At 36.4% G+C, this 24,083-nt stretch overlaps 1 protein-coding gene across 1 annotated transcript; it reads right to left on the reverse strand.

The window, feature by feature from the left end:
* LOC114688831 (vomeronasal type-2 receptor 116-like) lies at window positions 1-23,638 on the reverse strand. The gene is made up of 6 exons (XM_028863334.2): window positions 23,403-23,638; window positions 8,075-8,366; window positions 6,919-7,725; window positions 6,019-6,234; window positions 4,377-4,500; window positions 1-929 (listed from the first exon to the last, which is right to left on the reverse strand). The coding sequence occupies exons 1-6, from the start codon at window positions 23,636-23,638 to the stop codon at window positions 1-3; spliced, it is 2,604 nt and encodes an 867-aa protein (XP_028719167.2).
* Window positions 23,639-24,083: the final 445 nt, after the last annotated feature.

Raw genomic sequence — 24,083 nt, forward strand, 5'->3', positions numbered from 1 at the left:
CTAGGTTTTGAGAAAGGTATTCCTTCTAGAATGTGGCCTGTTCCTGATATGATGAAGTGAATTCTTCTCTGGCCTTATTAAGATAATATAGCACTTAGGGACAAAAATGAAGCCAAACAAGGCTGCACTAGAAGCCAAGATGGAGAAGACTTCCATAGCCACCATGACCTTCCCCTTGGTGCTGTGGTAGACAGGGAGGAATGTGACCCAGACACAGAAGAACACCAGCATGCTGAATGAGAGGAACTTGGCTTCATTGAATGTGTCAGGCAGATTCCGGGACATGAATGCCATAGTAAAGCTCCCAAGTGCCAAGGAGCAGAGGTATCCCAGGACTCCATGGAAGGCAAAAGTTGAGCCCTTGTTGCATATGATGATGATATTTTCATGTTCAGCATGATAATCTTGCTCAAGGAATGGAGGAGAAGTCCCTAGCCAGATTCCACAGAGGACAAGGTGGATCAGAGTACATATGGGAATGATGAAGTTCGGAGCCTTTGATACTATTAACCACCTCACCACTCTCCTTGGAAAAGTGACCTTGAAGGCAATAACCACAGTCATAGCTTTAGCCAACACAGTGGCAAGAGCCACAGTGAAAGCACCTCCAAATATGATCTGCTGTAGGATACAGGTTGTGGTGTTGGGATGGCCAATGAAGAGCAAGGCACAGAGGAAACAGACAGTGAGTGTGATAAGCAGTGTATAACTAAGGGTCCTATTATTAGCCTTGACAATTGGAGTGTCTCTGTGCTTCACAAAGAGTCCAAGAACCACAGCTGTGAGTATAGAGAAGCACAGAGCTATGGTTGTGAGAGTCATCCCCAAGGGGTCCTTATGATCAAGAAAACTCACAGCTTTCTGGAGGCAGTCTTTCTTCTCTATGTTTGCATAATGACTTTCTGGACACTTCATGCACTGATCCACATCTGATCAGAAATGAAAGTGATCCTTAGTCCAAGCTGAAGGCATTCATTTTTTTCTAAGCTCTTTCTCTGGGCGTGTTGACAGGACTATTACCTACATTACTTTGCTTCTTCTCAGGTATAAAGAAATACAAACTTTGTGGTGAATAATTTATTTATACCACACAACATTTTATTAAATATTTTGGTTATTATTTATATGTATATATAACTTGTGTAAATCCAACTAAGCTCTTTTTCCTCCTGTTCCACTCCTCACCTTCTCCCACTTTTCCCTCACAACATAATGTGCTTACTATTTCTCCTATTTAGATATTAATAAACAATGAGCGTATTCAGTGATGCTAATATATACATGCTGTGGGGGCACTTACTTAAATATCCGTAACATTTCAGAGTTCATAATGTTAAAGAAAAGTGATGTTCCCCTTTTGGTAGTATTCATCAATTTCCACCAGATTCTCATACAACTCATCTTGTTTATAGGGATATAAATCTAACACACCTTACACCTTTTATCTCTTATAAACTTTTGCTGCCACTAGTGCTATTGGTGCAACTCTTTTGGAAGTCATTAAAAGACTGAGTCTACCAGGTAGTCCTCGGGGGAGGACTTGTCCTGGAGGAGGTGGGAATGGGAGGTAGGCTGGGGGTAAGGGGATGGTGTGGGATGGGGGAGAATAGGGGAATGCATGGCTGATATATAGAACTGAATGGTATTGTAAAATAACACACACACACACACACACACACAATATATATATATATATGAATAAAAAAATACTGAATTGCAATACATAAACCTACTTAATTTCTGATACACATCATAAGTTATATTCACATTATGAATTGGACATATGAATACTGCAAAACGCTTTGAAATTATTTTCATAAAATGGTGTTTTTAAGCATGAGTTTCTAATTTTCTTATCTTTATAAAATACTTTGACTATTCTCTGTTGAGGCTTTAATGAATAGGCATTACTACATTGCTAAATGCTTGAATAGTTCACAAATAACTGTTCTTATTCTTATTGGGGAAAGGTCAGACCTATTGAAACAGTTTTAAGTTGTGAAATAAAACACTCTTATTATATTCTTCTCTTGAAAATTTGTAAAGTTCCTCTTGAATTTGAAGTACATGAACACTGATTTATGCATGCCAGATTTTCACTTTCATTTTTTGTGTGCATTTTAAAAACTTATAACCAGACTTTCAATTTTATTTTGTTGATAAAATTTATTAACAGATAATCTAATTTGATTTATTAGAATAAAACTTATTATACTTGCACTTTAATCAATAGCAACACGATCTTATGACACTTACAAATAGTAGAAAAAAATACAGAAAACTTCTCGAAAAAAAAAAAAAAAAACTTATTTCTATATATCTACTAAATATTGTTTCCTTGAATTACTGTCACTCATTGATATACCTGTTCTCAGGAACTAATTTCAAGATATGATGTCATGCTCTGTTACTTCCTTCTCTTTTTATGTGTAGGTATTTACTTTCTTTTGCTTTTAAACTTTATAAAGAATGACTGACATGTATAATTCCATCCTTTACTAAAGACACATAATACTCATAATAAAACACACACACACACACACACACACACATATATATATATATATATATAAATATATATAATCTATTTGAAGCTACTGTAAACTTTTTGTATATTAAATCAGTAAGCTATTTTACCTCATAGCTAATATAACATGAAAATTCAATCTTTTTGTTTATTTATTTATTTTTATTTTTTGATTAACTTCTTTCTGTAGTGGGAGATTATCTAGATTATTTTTCCCTTATTTTATTTAAGAAATGTCTTATTCATTTTACATACTAACCACAGATACCCTATTCATCCGTCCTTCTGCTCTCCCCCAGCCCTCCCATTCTAACCCACCCTCCATCCCTCCTCCAAAAGGGCAAAGGCTCCCATTGAGAGTCAGCAAAAACTGGGACATTCAGTTGAGGAAGGACAAAGCCCCTCCTTCCTGCATCAAGGCTGAGCAAGGCATTCCACCAGAGCAAATGGGCTCCAGAAAGCCAGCTCACACATGAGGTATAGATCCAGATCCACTGACAGGGGCTCCTAAAACAGACCCAGTTGCACAACAGTCTCCCATATGCTGAGGACCCAGTTCAGTCCCATGAAGGCTCCACAGCGGTTGGTCTAAAGTTTGTGATTTCCTACCAACTTGGTTCATTTGCCTCTGCAGATTTCCCCATTATGACCTTGACCTTCCCTGCACATACAATCCCTCTTGGAGAACAGTGGATGATATATCTTGATAGAGGAAGATATTATGAGGTTAGAAAGAAACCAGGTGCTGGGGAAATACACAGGAATCAATGAGGATGACCCTTGATTAGACTACAACCAATAGTGGAGAGGATGCCTGAACTGGCCTACCCCAGTAATCAGATTTGTAAATATCTAACTGTGATCATTGACCCTTCATCCAGTAATTGATGGAAGCAGATCCAGAGATCCACAGGGAAGCACCAGGCTGAATTTTGGGAGTACATCAAAGAGAAGGAAGACCCAGTCTTTTAGAGTGTGGCTATTGGTAATTAGTCCATACTCAACAAGGGATCATGCACCAAAAAGTATTAGAGTAACAAAAACTGAATTCAATGAGTCTTCCTATTTTTTTAAAGAGAGAGAAGTTAGATAGGAAGAAAAGTGGAAGACTTCAGAGGGTATGAAAATGAACAAAATATATATATGAAATTCTTAAAGAATAAAAATTAATAAAGTTTTCAAAATTGATATACCCCTGGTCACAAATTTATTATTACATAGGGAAATACTAGTTTTAAAGATTTTTATTCCCAGTGTAATATGCTGTGAACCTCTTATTCAAAATGGAGATTCTATTTTCGATTACAGCTCTTAGGTACAGCTCTCTATAACAGATTATCTAAGCTGCCTTGAGGATATCGTTTCATATATCATTTCTCAAAGTTGGAACAGAAAAAAGACATAATCATACTCACTAAGGAAATTTTGGTTACACTGTACAATCAAAAATTATATACTGGTGGTATCAAACACAGATTTCTAATCTTCTGTTCTGTATGAAAAAGCTTGCTGGGAAGAATCATTATGTCAATAACCTATCCTACACTTAGGTGAGTCAAAATCATTATTGAAATAAGTAAATCATTATTGAAACATCCACGTTTGTTATTTTATTACCATGTGTTAAATTACAGGGGGAAATAAAGCATAATGATCATTATAGAGCAACAATATCTGAAGTTGATCATGAACATAAATCAATTATAAATTTCTATGCCAATAGGCATGATTTCAAGACATGGTGATGCACATTTCATATCCTAAATAAGAGAAGGAATAAATTTATCAACTTCTCTCCAGATATTTTTCAGATAAATGTGAAACTATTATCTGTAAGATTTCTGCTTACCTGTCTCATTGGAAATCTCATTGTCTGCACATGGAGTGCAATCATAGCAGCAAACAGCCTTGCCCTCCTGGGAAACTTTCTTGAATCCAGGCCCACAGCTCTCACTGCACACAGACTGAGGAATCTGAGAAAAATGGGAGCAAAGTTAACAAATGCTCATGGTTTATTGAAAACTACAATAAATATTGTTTTTCAATATCATGTAATTAACTTCCAGGTTTTATTTCTATAAATGTAGAAAATTATTTTGAACATCTGTGCCCTACACAAGGTTGGTCTGAGAATTATCATAGTGTTGGACAGTTTGTAGCTTACTGAGGAAGGAACAAGTTTGATGCAGGTAGGTCAGTGAAGACATGACCTAGAAGGTCAAGTGGTCTTTCCAGAAGGATCCTGTCTGTGTAGTTACTTCTAATGTGTTGAAAAATGTTACTTCCACCATGATTGTGAATCTTGTTTTCAACCTAATAGGACTTATAATCACAATGGAAAATTGTTAGGCATTTCTGAGTATAATCTTAAAGGGAAGTTTAAATGGTTAACTATAAAAATGAGTGTCACCATTCCATTGATGGTTGTCTCAGAATGAATGAGAATGAGAAAAAGTTGATCTATGGTACTTGCTTATATCTACTTACTGAGGATATGAAGTCATCAGGCACATCATGCCCTAAAGCAATAAATTTCAAAAGATAATGGCTGAAACCTCATACTGTCAACCACAGAAACACTGTCTTAAGTTTTATTAGGTATGCCTTTATTTGCAGTACTAGAACAGGAGAGAAACATACACACATGCACACTATAGTATTTTCCCTTTCAAGAGATAGAGGAAAGGAAATAACTGAGTATGGTCTGTAACTTTCAAGCATGAAATAAAAATGACCTACTCAATTTTAGATACAGTGAAGGACTTCTAATGGAGACATGGACATTGGTTTGAAGGAAAAGCAGCAGTTATAGGGACAGATATGTGACTACACATTTCCTCAATGGTGGTGTTACCTGGAGAGTTATTGAAATTTTAAGATGTGAATGCTTATTGGTATAATTATTTCAGTGTTGGTGGATTTTGAACATGTATGAGCCTTACTCCAATTCCAGTTTTCACATTTTGCTTACAATGTGTGGCCTGAGAAACTTTGTTTCCAGTTCCTTCCCATCTTTGTATGGATGCCACACACTGGCATGCCTCTTGACCATAAAGGATCCCTTGTACCTCCAGAATCATAGTCAAATAAACTCTTTTTTTCAAAAAGTCACTTTTGGTGATGGTGACTGATCATAGCAAGAAAACATAACTTATTTAGTTTTGTGCTGTGAATGTAGAGATTTTCTATATCTGAGTGTCCTGTGAGACATTATGAGGATTGTACATACCACTTCTCAGGTGTACTTAATTTGTGTAACATTAACAAAAATCTAACCCATGGATGACTGAATATTAACAGACATTTACATCTAAAAACTTATATTTTAATTATCAGGGTATGATAAAACACTGTCTTGTAGTAGTTATTTTTTATCTTTCTTTACTGGTAGTTACATAGTAATAGGTTTTAAAATAAAATCAGGAGTTGTTATACTGGGGGATGTATTTGTTGTAAAGTAAGTATAATTAATTGAATAATACATAACTCACTTCTGAATATTTTTCTGGCCATCTTATCATCTGTTCAGACAGTGACAACTGTTGACCTTGGGGAGCATGGGGCGAAAAAATTCCTACTTTCACTTTTTGTCCAAGACCCTTTGGAAAATTCCAATAGTTGAGAATATCATACTTATCATCTGACTTCTGTTTCCATTCTAAAGTCATCTTGGCCCCCACATGGATATTCTTCAAGAAAGGATGAAGCTGAAAGTGAACAAAGAATATGTTTTAAAGTAGGTCACAGATGTTCATAAAAATGGATTATAGAACTACTCTCATTGTTCATAATCTCTGTTGTAGGACATAACAGTAATGTAGGTTCCACTATGGCTGAGCAATGGTAACCTAAGTTAATGAGATGTCATTATACTTCTGAAGTACAGTCAGCCTCAGGAAAATCTTCTAATCATACTCAGGAAAGGAATCAGTAAGTACTGGTTGAAGTAAATCTCAATTTTTTTAAACAAATCTATACCCTTTTACATCCAATGTGCATCTCAAAGTACAGAGAGTAAAATGTGCATACTGATGACTAAGTGGTAGTTAAAAGAAATCATTTATGTACTAATAACTTGGGGTGAGCTGTCATTGTTTAACTCATTAAGAGAATTCTTAGTTTTCTAATGTAATCAATTAACATGAGAAAATTGTGCAGCTATTTGTGACACAGATTTTATATTTAGTAAAATCATTTCTACTATGCCACTAGTACCCTATTCTTCAGCAACATGCACATAAAGATCAGCACTGACCTGGAAGATAAAATAAAAAATGAAGATTTTTCTGTGAAGATATATATGCTGAAATATGTAATACCTAATTTGGTGCCCCTGAAGATGCCCAAAATATCACATTGTTGATACTCTAGTACACTGGAAGGAATATTACCTGCCAGGGATAGAACACCATTCTTTCCCCACTCCCTAATTGTTGCATTTGTACTTGCTGAAGACTCAGCTCATGGAGACTGTGGGCCACAGTATAAACAGCACTGTATGTATTATAGCTATCTTCATTCATTGCGATATCAAAAATGTGTCTAGGCAGTAATTCCAAGGAAGCATTGGGTTGGCAGTTCTCCAAAAGATGACAATCAAGCTCTGAAAATGAGCACTTGAAGAACAAGAACCACAATTTAGGAAGGTAATTGTCTTCTGGGTATTTATAAGGATTAACTGTTTGGATAAAATTTTTAAATTCAGCCACCTGCTCATGGTGTTGTGAAAAAATGAGACTTCCATGGAATGAATCTAGCAAGAAATAATCAACAATATTAGTAACATCCCACTGGGAGGTCATGACCCAGACTTTACTGGTCAAAATCTGTTGCCCTAGATTTCTCATTAAACCTTGTAGTGAATCAGTGTCACCATAAATGATGATGATATTGGCCAATGATTCCTGGACCATGCCAAGACTTTTCCAGTATTTGTAAGGAAATGAATTCCAGGTGCTTTGGATCATTTCAACAAAAGCTATGCAGACTTGATTTTTCTCCATATTTCCTCTTATATCTGCTAGAAACTGAGTTCCTCTGTGGTCATCTGGGACAATAAGACCAATCCAGGTCCAACCAAAATGAATCATCAAAGAGACCATGGCAAGAGCCAGAGTTGTGCCTTTGGGGGCCATCTGGTAGAGAGAATGAAACTGATCTTGGTCACTGAAGATAGCATCAAAAGGACCAACAGTAAGCTGAAGAAAAAACAAATGGAAACAAGAGGAAGAATAATGTCATAAATCACCATTTCTGTTCTGCAGGAACTGATGTCAATGGTCAACATGAATATGGGTTCATTCTGATTTTAAATGCAATGTTCTCTCACAGAATTTTTCAGAAATTTATTAGCCTGTCCTCCATTTTTATTAATCCCCCTGCCCTGCATCCTCCCCTTTCTTTCCCAAATGACTGAAATTAGATCTGTTTTCAATTGTCTGGGCACTTGTCATCAATAGCTAAGTAATTCAAGTATCCCTCATACCTTTACATGCCTTTGAAATGTCAGCAAAGAGATCTGGCTCTTTTCCCCATACAACTCCTCACCTGTGGAAATTTGTAGAGCTGAAGCAGTGTTGCAATATGGGTAGATCTTGCCCATAATGGTCCTGTTAGTGCAGCAGCTGACTTTCTCTCCTTTACACAGTTATAATTAGAGATGGGAATACTCAGGCCAGTGAGCCAAATAAGGGCACTGGCAAGAATGCCTTTCTCAGTGAATGGGACATTATAAAAATCAAATCCCAGAGATATGTTTGGTAAAAGATGAGGGTTCCTGTTGATCTCTTCAATGGCAAATACCAGGGTCAGAACCAAATGGTATATTTTAAAATTGTACCTGCATAAATTGAAGAAAAGTACACTTGATATTATAGACCACACATAGCTACAGATTAGTGCAATAATTTTCTAGTTCAAATATTAGTGTTTATGTAAAATCCACATTTAAAATCTCTTAATAAATGACTGGAATTCAATTGATTGTGTTACTTTGATATGATGACATAAGATCATGTGAATATGATCCTTATAATTGGCTGTCCCATGACTGCTTACTAAACTTTCTGTTGTATTTGGTACATTAAAATTTTGTCCATGAATGTAAAAAAATGACCTTACAAAGTATAATATTTCCTGCTTTATTGTTCCTTGTTGTACAACTTCTGCACTTAGAAGAAAGTAAATATTCCTCCATTAAGACACACAGCTTTCCAAGAAAATATCTTCAGTACATAATGCCACTGAATTATTGTGACTCCTATTTGTAAATAGTTGTGATTACTTTGACAATATTATCTTTTATGAGTTTATGTTGCTTTGGTGCCATTTGTGTTTTTATGTTGTGTGTGTGTGTGTGTGTGTGTGTGTGTGTGTATTGCCACTGTGAAAATGTTCGAGTTTCAAATGATATGACCACAAGATAGAGGACAACCTCCACTAGCAGTTCTGTACAGTTGGAGGTGCACTCATGAATTATCTGTGGATCTGAACTCAGGTAATCTCACTTGCACCTGAAAAATTTTAACCTACTGAGATATTCCTTATTTTATTGTCAATGTCTGAAATTTGGAAAAATATGTTTCATTAGAATATCATGAAATAGTAACAAAATTCCATTGCCAGGCATTGGAAACCTGTTTTTGAATTGTTATTTTTAGGAGAATCCAAGAGACTTCCTCCAAAAATAAAGGCTGCGGCCCATGTATTTGTATCTTCCAGAAAATGACACACACTTCAGACAGTATGTGAAAGTGAAAGTATCTATCTGGATTTACCTGGAAGCCTCCCTACTGAGGACCAACTCCCATAGTTACAGAAGTCATGCAAGCTCAAAATGAAGAAAAGCCATCAGCAGTCCTCAGTAGTCCTATCCATCTGGAAGGTCAATGAGTGACAACACTAGTAAGCAGAGTCATATATTCTGACAGGTGTAATTCTGACACTTGTAGCCTTGGATAACTGTCAGTTATGTAAATGGAGTTAAGGCATGATGGGATAGGAAGGAAGCCATGTCTTTCACTGTGCTTCTACATATGGACTCTGGACAAGAACCTATTACTACCAGTTTTCTAAACTATTATAATCTCTAACTGTAACCTAATCTTAACCTTATATCTACAGATAAATATAGCTCTTCCCCTATATACAGACACTTCTTTATATGGTAGACACAGATCATTATAGGATGCCATAACTTTAAAAAAACCCAATTAATATATTTACCATAAAACATCTACACTTAAATATCAGGAAACTTTGTAGTAGAGGAGTTATAAGACTGTTATGAGACAGAGGACCAGGAGAACTGTTGCAAGATATTCTCTTCAAATTAAAAGAGACAACATGAAGAGGGGTTAAGGGAGTGATTTTGAAGGATTTGGAGGATTTGCAAGTGTCAGTTATTAATGTGACTGAGATAAATTATTTGAAAATCTCCATGTATTAATAAATATGTTTATTCAAAGTATTTTATTTTGAATAGTTGTTTGTTTTTCTGAACTTGATGGATAGATGGTATTGCTAAAGACAATATATAGCTGAGTCATAGAACATGGAGCTATCAAGCAGGTATTGGACTTGACTCTTCAACCCTGCTGGATAACTTTCACAATTCAACTAGTGTACCAGGAACCCAGATCTTAGTGGGCTCTCAGACTTTAGCACAACTGATTCAGTCATGTAGGGTCCATTAAGTCTCTAAAACTCAGTAGATAGAGAGCACCACCTGTCAAAAATGAAAACAAAGACCTAAACCATCAAAGTTCATTGTTCTGGGAATGTGTCTAAATATACTATCTTGCTTTTTGCTTGGGTAACTGGTCTGGTTAACTGAAATATGCAAACTCAGAAGTTGATTTTTGTGCTTAAGAGCTCATCCTGATAAAGTGTTAGTGATAGACTGAGATCCTAAGCACCCAGTATAGTAGTAAGCCAGCTAATAGAGACTTTCAATTGCCTTAAACTCATGTCCAAGCAGTGACCTATGGTGAATATCTACAACGTTTCTTGAGATTCCACCAAGATGTCAGAACAAGATCATGAGGCATAGGTGTCTGAGAGCCCCTCCAAGCAAGGAAAAGTGCAGTTGTCAAGGAACACATAGGGAGTTTGCAACCAGAGTTCCATGTCCCCAGGATATCCTTCCAACAATTTCTGCCTAAGGAATCTGAGGAATCTGACACCTCCACACCAAAAGGAAACAAATTAGAAAGACTCATGGCCTGTCACATCTGCAGGTAAGTCAGATTAAAGTGCCTTCTCTTGGGACACATAAGAGAGAGGTCAGAGATGGCTGCTGACCCAGTGTTCAAGAACCATGTGAGATGACACTGTATCCCTCTATCTGTTCACGTGTAAGAATGTGTGTGTGGTGGCCAGTCCAGGTTGTTTTTACTGTGTTTCTGTGCATGTTGATCAAGACTTAGGGGCATTAAAAGTTCCTGTTTCTGAATTAAAATAAACAGATTCCTTTGCAGAAATTGCTCTACAAAATTGGAGAGCCTAGAGTGCTCATAAAATAAAAAAAAAGTATGTATGGTTTTGGGAAAAACCTGTTGTTGCTTTGTTAACAGATCAGGAAAAATTTGTCATGGTTGGGAATAATTGGTCCCCTTGGCTAGCTACACTATATTAGCATAGGCTGGGCCTATAATTCTCATTCCAATTGGAGTAAGTATGGGGCCTACATCATAATCTAAAATAGTTCATGATTTGACTCATTCACTAAGACCAGTGGTGAATGTAATAGTGCTCCAGACTTTAGTAGGCCTCTAGACCTTAGCACAACTGACTGCATGGTGGGAATGCCATTCAGTTTGTGAAGCTCAACAAATAGACAGCAACATCTGACATAAATGAAAATAAAGATTAAATCCATCAATGCACATATTTATCAGAAAGTTACTAAGTGTAGTAAACTTGCTTTTGGCTTTTGTATTTCTATTTCTGGCTAACTATTCTTGTTTTCTGATGTACGTTAACACAGAACACTTATTTTGTACTTAAGAGCTTATCCTGATAAAGTCTCCATGCTACACTGGGATCCAGATCACCCAGTATAGTTTCAGGCTGGATATGAAATCTTTTATACTGCCTTAAACCATGTTTGAGCAGTCTTCTCTGGTGTATACCAGAAGGAAAAAAATAGTCAATGTCATCTGGTTGTGATCCCTGCAATGCAAAAACAACTGACCTAAGAAGACATGCCCTTTGATGCAGTAGCAAAAGAAATGTTATATGAGTATTCAAGTAATTTTCTATTTGGATCTAGGGCCTATTCCATGAGAAGAAACTCATTCCTTGCATGTTTATTTGAAATATGAAAGTGTTACTAGTGAGGTCCTAGGCCCAAGGAGAGAATATAATAGTATTATTCTTCTATATGTAGTTAGGATTAAGATGATTACTAATAAATTATTTCTCAAACCATACATCAGAGCATTGATTCACCCTTGTCAGAGAAACTTTTCCTGGCAGATGTAAATTAACAGAGACCTTCAAGTGGTCATTTTGGAGACAATGAGGCGATGGATAATGCTCAGCTGCATATGGGGCATACATATCATACTCGGCCACAGAAGTCTCTGTGACTGTACAAAGGTTATAGATAATTACAAGAAAATCATTTTCCAGAAAGAACAGAGATATTTTGCATATGAGTGCATAGATATTGTGACACCAGATCTGGAAAAACTCATGCTAGGGAAAAAAACAAGCATGGATAAGAGATTTAAGTGTGGAATCACACTATGAGCCATAAGTATTTTTAAATTGATAGTTTTGTTATAGTAAGTTATTATCAATGCTTTGAATTCCACTACGTTTACCACAGTCTAGAAAACACTCCAGTTTTATGAGTAATTCAACAACATAAAGAGGCCTCTTTGGGGAAAAATGAAGAATTTCAAACTTGGGTGAATAGGAAGGTTAGCATGGTTAAGTGCATGCTGAAAGAGTCAGGGGAGGAGTGAAACAACGACCTTGGAAGCATCAGGGAAAGTTGAAGCCCATATTGAATGGTGAGAATAGACAGGCATCACTGGAATCCTGTCAGTCACCCTGGAATACTCCTTTCCTGCTAGTAAAGAAACCTGGGACCTCAGATTCTCATGAGTCTGATTCCTCCAGAGATAAAGTTGCATACACTCCTGGTCCTGAATGATATATTCTTTAGACTCACATTGGCAGAGGTGAGTCATCCCATCTATGCTTTTAAATGGACAGACCAAGAGGGAGGTCTACAGTGCAAAATTTACCTAGATCAGAATGCACAAAGGATTTTAAATACACTCAAATCCTGTTTCAGGAGACATTAAATGCTGAATTCCTACCATTCCTTAAGATGTTTCCTGGGAAAATAATTTATAAAAGGGACACTAGAGACTGTTACAAGATTTGGCCTACAGAATGTCAGCTGAAAAGGCCAAATTTGTAGAATTCTACCTCTCTTAGCTACGAGCAGAAGGAAGGAAAAAGGAGACTGTCTCGGTATGATTGCTGTCATCCTTCAGACTCCAACTCCAAAGACTAAGGAAAAGGTTCTAGAATTTCTAGGTGCAACTGAGTATGGCAGCCTGTGGATACCAGAATTTGTGGAAACAACAATGCCTCTATACACAAGCACAAAGCAGAGGAACTAAGTGCCTAATTTTTACCAAGACTAAACAAAAGGCACTCAAAGCTTGAAAAATAGCTCTGAATTTCACTGCAGCACTAGAACTTCCAGATGCCTCAAAACCTTTGCATCTGTCAGCCCATGACACAAAAGACAATGGGGGTTTTACCCAAATGATGGAGCCATGGAAATTCCCTGTGACACATCTGTCCAAATGATTGGACCCTGTAGCCCAGGATGGCACACTAGTCAAAGATTTGTGGAGACTACTGATAGCTTATTAAAAGAAAGCAAATGATTTCACTGTGTCATGATCTGATACTCATAGCATCAAGCACATATGATGTCTTTCTCTAAGGAATAAAATATCACCAATTGGTTAAAAATTGTGTGGCCCAGTACAAGACCCTATTCCTAGCCACATCTTGAGTACAGTTTGATATCAATCCAGCTATCTTCTTTCACCAGATGAAAGATGAAATGAGATAAAAGTGAGATGTAGTAGTCACTTTAAATAAAATGATTTGTGCCCCAACCAGGTATCTAATCCCAGGTAGAAGAACTGATTCATCTCATCCAGGATCTCATATGGGGAAAAGGAAAGTCAACTACCATATACATGGACCGTCAGTTGGTATGCTTTTACAACTGGGTATGTCAACTGTATAGTCTATAGAGAAAGTTGGCTTCTGAGTGCTGAGGAAAAGAACATAAAATAATCTTGGCCCCCTTAGAGACTATGTGGTTTCTCCTAGATATTGTTGTGCTACACGGCCAGGCAGTTGAACTCACTGTCTGACAGATGACCCTAAGATCACTTGGGCCTATTGGTGTTCTGATGACACAAACTAAAACATAGTGCTACCTGAGACTGCATTATAAAGAAAAAATGGACAGAACAAAGCTATATGTTAATGGAGAATACTGGAGGAAAAGAACATTCTCTCAGAAGTAACTGCCTGGACTCAGGTAACTACCCTTCACCAGGCTACTCATCTGGGGACCACAAAACTTTCTGAGTTGTTCAGACCAAGGTATGCTATACCTATACTAGACACAATAGCATGGGATTTCTCAGCCATATACCAGGTTTATGCCCAAGTAAATTGAAAGAGAGCCATTACCCAGAAATGGGTCCAAATGAGAGACCAACACCCTGGGAGGCTTTGGAAAGACTGACTTCTGCCTAATCCAGCTCCAGATGAGGGCAGGGTCTGAAGATGGGTGGATGCAAGAGTGGCCACAGGAAGAATCACACATGGGACACTTCTTAGTTTTGTTTTAGGAGAGATAGACAGAGAGGAAGCACATCTTGATATGGCTTGTCCTACTCTGATGGGAGCCATTCCTGGTGGGACAGGTTGCGGCAGAGGATGTAAGGAGTTGGCAAAGGAAATGAGGTGATCCAGGCCATAGTAATTGGGAGAATCTTGCAGCCTGACTAACTAGCAGCCAGAGTGCTTTTTATTCACACAGAATTTGATAAGCAGGGATATATTCATGATGTTCCAAAAACATAGACTATATCATTTTTGGTTTTGGACATGTGTTTCACTTTCTTTTACTCATTCATCTTTTAGTCATCATTAATAAACTATGACAGAAGAGAGTCATCATTTCCAATCATTTTATCTAAAGTTTGATGTCAGTAATAAACAGAGTTATAATTCTAACTCATTAACCCTGTAACCCAATTTTTAAGACTCTAGAGACATATGATAGCCTGTTCTCAGGCTGTTAGCTCTGGTTTCTTTAGGATGCTACACCAAAACAAAAGTTCCAAGCCACCCAGGGCATATTGCCATGTCCCAAGCAGTGTGTTATTGACTCTTAATGACCAAAGTGCCCAGGAAAAATCCTCAGGCCAAAGCTTGCTGTAGTTATTATTCAAATTCTGGCATGACACAATGTTCACATTTATATCTTTATAAGATTTGTTTATAAGTCCTATCCTGGCATTCTGTCTTCCCTTTGTCAACCACCACCATTGTGGCTCTACATGACCTAATTTTTCTAGGAAGGGGAGGTCTTGACATCTCATACTTTTATCATTTTTCTATATCATTCTTTACCTGTCAGTATAAGTTTCTGTGTAAGGCAGAAGTAAAATCAGTTACTCTAACTTTGTTATTATATATGCCAAGTAATTGTCTGAGTGAATTGTGGGAAGGAGTATGTAATCTGATCTGTGGTCAACTCCTCTAGCCAAACAAATCTTGTTGACCTTCTAAGTTTACTTTGTTTTGGTTATCTTGTTTTTGAATAAGGGACAGATGTTTCAAGAAAGTCTCATAGCCTTATAACAAGACCTCTGGCTTCTTTATGTGTGTCACAACTTCCAAGGTGTAAAGAAGACCTTTGAGCAGATAAGGATATCTACTTAGAAGCAGGCATAGGGGATGATAGTATGTTTATGACTCTCCTGGGGAACCTTCAAAGCAGTATTCCATGGGGAAGGCATAAATGATTCATAAGAAAATTTCCATCTAATTTCCCTAATTTATACAAACATTAAAAGTGTTCCTAGTATGCAACAGGTGGACATGAAAGAAGAAGGTAGCATGGAGGCCATCATGCAGGTCAGGTTTTCTGAATCTTTGTCAAGCAGCTGTCCTGGCTTTTTGACTTTCGCTGTTCCCATCAGATATGCCTTTAGCAGACTTCAACAAAGATCTGGCCTGCTGTGGGAGGATAAAAATACTTGCTAATTTCTTAAAGTTACCTTTTTTGGATGGGCAGAAGTTTCCCACCTAGACTGAAACTGCTCAAATTATACCTAAAAAGCTCCTGCATGAAGGGGTGCCATGATTTGGCCTCTTTATAGCAAGAAGTTCCAACAACAGGCTAACTTTCAGAGCCCAACCCTCTCTACTAATAGCTATGTTTTTAGACCTAGAGTGGAAACTCCATTGTACACCTAGACCTTGGAGTTCTTGGATGGTATCGAGAACAAATAGGACATCAAAGGAAACTCCAACTAAACTCTCATTAGAGTCCAGAGAAAAATGGATAGGCCTCCTTCCTTTACTTTGCCTCGATTTCCTGAATCCCATTTAGGAAATAATAAACCTCCTATGAGATTCTATGGAAAAATTTCCCAACTGCTTCCCAGTCTCCAAAACCAGTAGTTGACAAAAATCTCTAAACATTCATTTTGCAAATAACTTGAAGACCCTCCAGTTCTCAGCTTACTCAATCTGAGATACTCAGCCATCCCTGAGTCCACCACCAATTTCTCCCAGGTCAAGTCCAGTGACATCCTGGATGTCAAGTGAGTAGCCAAAGGGACACCAGACTAATGTGGAAAGGAACCTACAAGATGATTATCTTGTCTTCTATGATGGTAAAGGTAGGTGACCTTACAACTTAGACACACCACATCCAGATAAAAAGTGGAAGCAACAGATGTTGCTCTCAAATGGACTGTATCTGGACTATAGACCAAGTAATACTAAGGTTCAATTGGGCTCCAGATTCTTCCACTCCCTGCTCCTATACGTCTTACTGAGCCTTATATTTTTCACTCTTGGTATAAATACAGGCTCAAGGTCCAAACCCCATTGCTCTCAGGCATGGACTGGAAATTGAAGAAGACAGATACACAGAAGGTATTAGCTAGTAACTACAGACCATTAGATTATATCCCATCTTGACTTTTTTGCTGATGCCTACTTTAAATGTTTGGTTGTATTAGAGAATGTAAAGGTATTTTTAAATAGGAATACAGAGTTTATGATTCCATGCATTTCCTGTGGCTTGGTCCTCCAGTTGCCAGAAACTGGAAACTGGTGATTCCTAAGAGGATTGTTTTAAAAAAGATGTTTGTCTTTGGGAAATAGGAATAACCTAATACTCTATACTGTAGGAAGGTACCCTAGGGATAGAGTTAATCATTCCCAGCCAAAATCACCCAGGATTGCTGGTTATGTTTAGATACCTTGCCCCCATACTACATAGGGATATGAACTAAATGGACTGTCTGTCCATGGACTGACAATATGTAAAATAACTGGGGCATCCTTAATTAACATTAAGGGACTTACAAGGAACAAATAGTCTAATATTGAAAACTTTTGAGCTACACACGTTTCCTTATTCTGATAGCTGCTATTCAGCCTCATGTATCAGTTCATATGTATAAAAGCCATATCACTGGGCCTCTGAGACTACTTGATGGACATATAATAATAGATTTGCTAAATGGTTCTTCTAATGCTTTGAAAACTAAGTAGGTAGGTTGATCAGGACTTAGAGGCATTAAAAGTTCCTGCTTCTGAATTAAAAAAAAATTAAAACAAAAATTTAAAAAAATGGATTCATTTGCAGAAATGGTCCCATGAATTTGGAGAGGCTAGAATTCTCATGAAATAAAGTGAAGTGTGTATGGATTTGGAAGAAACCTATTGTCTCTTTGCTAATTGATCAAGAGTAATTAGAAAATCTTGGCATGGTTGGGAAAGTGATTGGTCCCCCAGGCTAACTACTGCAATCAGCACTGGCTGAACATCTAATTCTCATTTGAATTGGATTAAGTGAGGGGCCTGAAACATAAATTAAAAAAAGCTCATGATTTGACTCATTCACTAGGACCAGTGGTGCATGTAATAGTTCCAGACCATAATAGACCTCCAGACCTTAGAACAACTGACTGCATGGAGGAAGTGCCATTCAGCTTGTAAAGCTCAACAAATAGACAACACCACCTGACAAAAATGAAAATAAAGATGTAATCCATCAATGCACATGTTTCTCAGAAAGTCTCTATGTGTAGTAAACATGTTTTTGACTTCTGGAATTCTGCTTCTGGCTAACTGTTCTTGTTAACTGATGTATGTTAACACAGAACATATTTTTTTTTGTACTTAAGAGCTCATCCTGATAAAGTCTCCATGCTACATTGGAATCCTGAGCACCCAGTATATTTTCAGCCCGACTGAGAAAGATTTTCTATTTGCTTGAACCATGTTCTTCTTAGGTGAATATGCTATAACACTAAATGCTATGGGTGAAACCAGAAGGGAAAAGTAGTGGATATCATCCAGTTATGAACTCTGCAAGATGCATAACAACTGACCTAAGAAGACATGCCCTCTGAGGCAATAATAAAGAACTGCAATGTGAGTATTCAAGTTATTATCTGTTTGGGTCTAGGATAGGTTCCATGAAAAGAAAATCATTCATAGCATGGATTATTTGTTATATGAAAGTGTGACTAGTGAGGTCATAGGCCAACAGAAAGAGTATAATAGTATTATTCTTGTAAATGACATTGAATTGACATCATTCCCAATAATTTATTTGTCAAAATAAGATCAGATCATTGATCCACTCTTGTCAAAGAATATTCTCCTAGTAGAAGTAAATTAACAGAGACTTTCAACTGGTCATTCTAGAGAAAATAAGGCACTGGATAGTGCTCAACTCCAGATGGGGCATACATATCGAACTTAGCCACAGAAATCTCTGTGATCTTCCAGATGTTGTAGATAACTACAATACAGTCATTTTCCACAAAGAACAGAGCAATTGTGCCTATGAATGCACAGCTATTGTGACACCAGATCTGCAAATCTCATGCTAGAAAAAAAATCCCAGGCAAGGAGAAATAAGTTAAGTGTGAAATCTCACCATTAGTCATGGAGATTTCACATTTGATAGGTTTTGTAATTGTCAGTTACTATCAAAGCTTTGAACTCCAGTAGGTTTACCACAGTCCAGAGAAGGCGCTAGTTTTATGAGTAATGCAACATGAACAGGACTCTTCATGGATAAAAGAAGAAATGTGAAAGTGGGTGAACAGGAGGGTTAGTATGGAGGAGCAATATGGAAGGAGTTAGTGGAGGAGTGAATGTGGTCAAAACACACTGTACTTAAGTTCTCAATTAATTCATGAAAGCATTTAAAAACCAAAAAGAAAGCAGCAAGACACACCAAAATGATAAATAAAGAAAGGAATGTACTGGAAGGCAAATGGACACAAAAGTCCTTCATAGTGGAAACTAAGAAAAAAATAGTGCAAAGTTTTCTTTCCTACCAGAATGTAGATTTAAATATATGTTATATTATTTTATTTAATAAATAAACTATAATAGTATATATATTATATTTGATTTTATATAGCATAATATATATATTAACAACACACACAAACACACACACAAAAAAATGCATACACAGTGAGAGTTTCTTACATGTATGTAGTTTTATGAGTACATTATATTCATAATCCCTGTTATATTTTCCATGAAAAGACAGCAGAGGTGCTCAAAGCCTCCAAACACTAAGCAATGATAAGTGGATGAAAACTTTAATCATAAAATCTGATCAGTATGTATTGGATCTCTGTTTTTTTCTATATATAGAACATCAAAAATTATATCTAGTTCATATATGATACTAAAATGTGGGATTTTTTGCAGTTTGAAAGCTTTATTATTAGATTTTTAAAAATGAAAAAGCACCAAGATCAGTCTGGAAAACATCATCACAGTTTCTTGGAAGAGGACAAAGGGAGAGAGAATAAAGACAGCCATGCTTAAGTACGTGAGTTCAGAAAACATGGAGGTCAGACAGAGATGGAGAAGCCACATTGCAGGGAAAATGGCTTCAGAGAAAGAGAAAGGGAGCCCAAGATATCACAGAAGCATAGTGAGGATCTGACCAGGACCCACAAGAAAGAAAATAAAATGAAATTAGGATTTTCTGAATGAGCACTCAGCTGTGTTCAAAACCAAGGAAAGTTATGACATACCCAAGTACATAAATGTTGTGATCTGAATATTTCACTGTCATTATACACAAGAAAGTTTAATCCTATTTCCTATGTATTAGTTAAAATTGATTTTGGATTTTAATATATTTCATGCACATTAATTTTTAAAAATTTTGACTAACGTGAAAAACTTAAGAAATTGGCAACACTGGTAGATATAAAAATGCAAGTTTCTGTCTCTTCATAAATGTATTTTAGTAACCTATAACGTACAGTATTGACACTGGATGACAGATGTAGAAGATGGACAGACATATTGAAAGGTTTAGAAATCTGAGAATGTGTTGTAGGAATTATTGTCCCTGCATTGCATAATTTCAACTGGAAATCAGAGATGTCATTATTTATCTATTCGATTATATTAAATACGAGGTTGACACTGAATAATTTAATATTTTTTAATCTTATTAGACAAAATCAGTATGAAATGGTCCAAATTATTACTGAATGTGAATACAGTGATATATAGACACATATATTTCTGCAAGTGACACATTGAGGCAAATATTAAAAGAATTCCCATAGTGCTAACAATGACAGCCATCAGTACTCACCTCTGTGAGAACCCAAAAAACATTCTTACACCTGGTAGGCTTGTGTGTCTTTGATTAGCTCTATGTGTGTTTCTTGCTGTGTTGTAAAATACCATGGCAGATTACATATTCTTTGTGAAACATCCTAAGAAAAGGGGAGCTAGCAAATAAGATCTCCATGCTAGCTTTAACAAAGTGAGGTTAAACAAAGCACAGTGGCTACAAGTAATGGACACCAGAGAAGGGCTTTCTAATAAATTATTGCAATTCACATAGACCTTCCTATAAGGATGTAGAGAGCATTCAAAGTTCACTGTGCCAACATGAAGAGAAAAGGCCACAGAGCTTCAATGCATGGAAAAAAGAGATTAGTTATGAGGCCACAGGCAGCAATGGAGGGAAGAGCTCAGAATCGTGATATAGATAGGCATCAAGATATTTTCACTGCTAAAACATAAAAGGAAGACAGATTGTGGGGAAACATGAAAGCTGACATTCCCTGTCTGAATTACGCTACAGAAAACTGATAGTTATATCTCTTTATTGCTTTTTTTTAATTCCCCAAAAATATAATGTACATATATTTATGTGTATGTGGTGTTACTCTTAACGATTTGTCTTGAAAGATAATAATAACATTTATTGCTATTATTAAAAAGCAATGTTGATAAGTCTTGGTCATTCCAAGTTAGGTTATTTGTTTGAAAATTATGACATTTTATAATTAAAGTCTTCTCCTGAAACTTTCATGAACATGACTATCTAAACATGTTATAAATAAAGAAGACAATAATAGATATACCAAAGTGGCTGGGAGAAAGATCATAAAGTCTTATTTCTATACAAAGAACTAGAAGCAACTAAGGAATATCAAAAGTCAGAGAAATAGTATTCTACAGGGAAAAGCAAAGCCATCAAATATCAAATAGCAAATGGTCATCCTCAAAACTATACATAGGAGTACATTTATGTGGACTGATCTGCTTGTAGTTAGAAACACACACACACACACACACACATACACACACACACATACACACACACACATACACACACACACACACATATACACTTATGTTTATGTATTAATAATTGTTTAAACAGTCCATAAGTTTGGAAGGAACGAAGAGGAGTTATGTGACAAAGTTTGGAGATAAAGGAAAAGAGAAATATTCCAATTTAAAAAATAAATGAAGAAATAAAAAAATTAAAACAAGCATCCCACTGCAAAGAATTTTAGAATAAGCTGCAAGGAAATCCTTTTCCATTTTGATATGTGAAACTGCTTACCAAAGGGCATATATTTATAGTAGAATAGAATAACTCCTAGCATCCAAATTGTAAAAGATGATATTCATATGATACATGGATTTTTGTCACATTATTAACATAAGAAATGTTTGGAAACATGGGGTAATCTACTTTGACATATCTAGTCAACCACAATTTAAAGTCAATGGGATGGATATGTTCTTCACCACATACATTTCTAGAGACAGTGCCAATTTCAATTTGGAAGGATAACAGGCACCATGCATAAAGGATTGATCATAAAAAAATAAGGTTCACCTAGGGCAAAAACCTAGCACTGATTATGGGATGAGTTTGATGTCAACACACACCTGGTGTGAGGTTAAGTTGTCCTTCCACAGATGATCTCTCACCTGCATGTGAGACCCGAGGCATGAGTGTGCATGGACACAAACAAAAATTGTGGTAAAATGCCTTGAAAAGTCTGTATCATGTGCAGTCCACATAGACTAATTCATGTTGTCCCAAAAGATAACTTATATTAATCTGGAAATTGATATATAATTGTATGTTTGTGTATCATATCATCTGAATAGTTATAATAGCCCTTAAGTAAAATCTGTTTAAAAATTTAGACCACACAAAAACCAATGTGGTGAAGCAAAATTCCTGCCCACAGCTAATACAGTTTTTATAATCTTGATAATTAAGATGATCATTTCTAGGCATGTCAAAATTTTATGCATGAAAAGAGACAAAGAACCTTAGAGAGCAGACATATTCCCTCTTTGAAAACATATATGCACTCTCACAGTGTAATAAAGAATGTAATCAGAAGCCTTATAAAATAATTTTAGATTTGAGATACATACAGTTCTTGTTCCCCAACTTGTATGAAAAAATTAGGAAAGGTATTGTACAATGGAAGATTTTGAAGGAGGAATGGAAAGGGAGAAAGACACACATATTACTCTTTTGTAGTAACAAAAATATTTCCCTACCACAAACTTAGTTTTATTTCTGACTTAGTAAGAAACAACCCTAAGTGGCCACAATCTTGTCATTGTGTCTTATGACCACATCCTTGAAAATGAGATTAAAAACTTGTTATGAATGCATGGAAAGACATGTAAAAGAGAAAAATGCTTCTGGTAGTAAAATATTAGTAAATAATTAATTTAACTAAAAACCTTTGAAGACTGGCATAGCTGTTTTGACAACAAGAAACTATTGCCAACTTCTAAATCTGACACCTTACTCCTAAATCAGTGGTATCTAGCAGATGCAAACTTGTTACTCTACTATCACATCCCTCCACAGTAACAACTTCTGGTGGCATCACCACTTTTTACATGAGTACATGTGGATTTCTAGACTGTCCTGAAGAGCCAAGTAAACTTTGATAAAACAATCCTCCCTCTGAATGCCTAATATGAGAAACATGTGACTATAAAGGCATGGCCAAGGAAAATCCAATATACCAATTGTCATATTTGGAAACAAAAATCAATAAACAAACAAGCAACATATTGTATCATCTTTGAGAATAGAACTTAAATGAAATAACATACAATTAAATAAGGAATTTCAGATTGGATGAGAGTTTTTCATGATAAAAATAAGAAGCATAGAAGCTTGAATACATACATCACCTGGGTCATTTGTAACATGAAATCTGAGACAGAATAAATGAACAACACTTACTGTATGTGAAGGTCAGCGTAAAAGTATGGCAGATAATGATGTGAAACTTTGCCGCCTGTGTAAAAAGTATGAACTGGTAAAAATACACCAATGACCACATCTCCTTTATGGTGAAAATCTTCTTTGATTCTGAAATAACACTCAGAGGAGCTGTAGGCATATGCATGACTGTGATTAAATAAGATCCTGATAACCAGAAGAAAACATTCTACCAACACACATGTCTGCTCAGACATAAGTCTAATAGATCCAGATCTCACAGTGTCAAGAAGGTTTATACTTAGCTCAAGTGTTTGTGACCATAAGCGCTTCAAACTTTGTTGATGGTGAGGGTGTCACAGTAACCAGAGAGCTGTCACACTCTGAGCACTTTCTTATACCTCCTCCACTGCCACTGAGAATTCTGGAACTCTTTCTTCCCTTGGGCTATGCATCTGAGGCCCTGTATTCAGGTGAAAAACAAGCTGGAAAATATGTTTATAGATTTTCTTCTGCACCCATAGGCACCATGATTTCAGCTAAAACAACAGGCAGTAAGAGCTGAGGGATGAACTCCTCTTTGGGTAATTTGGTCACAAGAATGAAGCAAGAAACTTTTCATATGAAAACAACTGAGATTGGTGTTAACAGTCTACATCAGAGGATGACATTCCAAGTGTAGTGGGAATAAGAAAGGGCCAG

Source organism: Peromyscus leucopus, unplaced genomic scaffold (assembly GCF_004664715.2).
Source record: "Peromyscus leucopus breed LL Stock unplaced genomic scaffold, UCI_PerLeu_2.1 scaffold_1438, whole genome shotgun sequence".
Lineage (NCBI taxonomy): Eukaryota > Metazoa > Chordata > Mammalia > Rodentia > Cricetidae > Peromyscus > Peromyscus leucopus.

Bases quoted from the DNA above. Each gene is read 5' to 3' on its own strand.
- LOC114688831 (XM_028863334.2), bottom strand. From the start codon at position 23,638: ATGTCTGAGCAGACATGTGTGTTGGTAGAATGTTTTCTTCTGGTTATC. The intron at 7,726-8,074 runs GTGAGGAGTTGT...TTTTTTCTTCAG, and splicing joins AGCTCTACAAATTTCCACAG to CTTACTGTTGGTCCTTTTGA. The intron at 6,235-6,918 runs GTAATATTCCTT...GTTCACTTTCAG, and splicing joins TGGTGTTCTATCCCTGGCAG to CTTCATCCTTTCTTGAAGAA.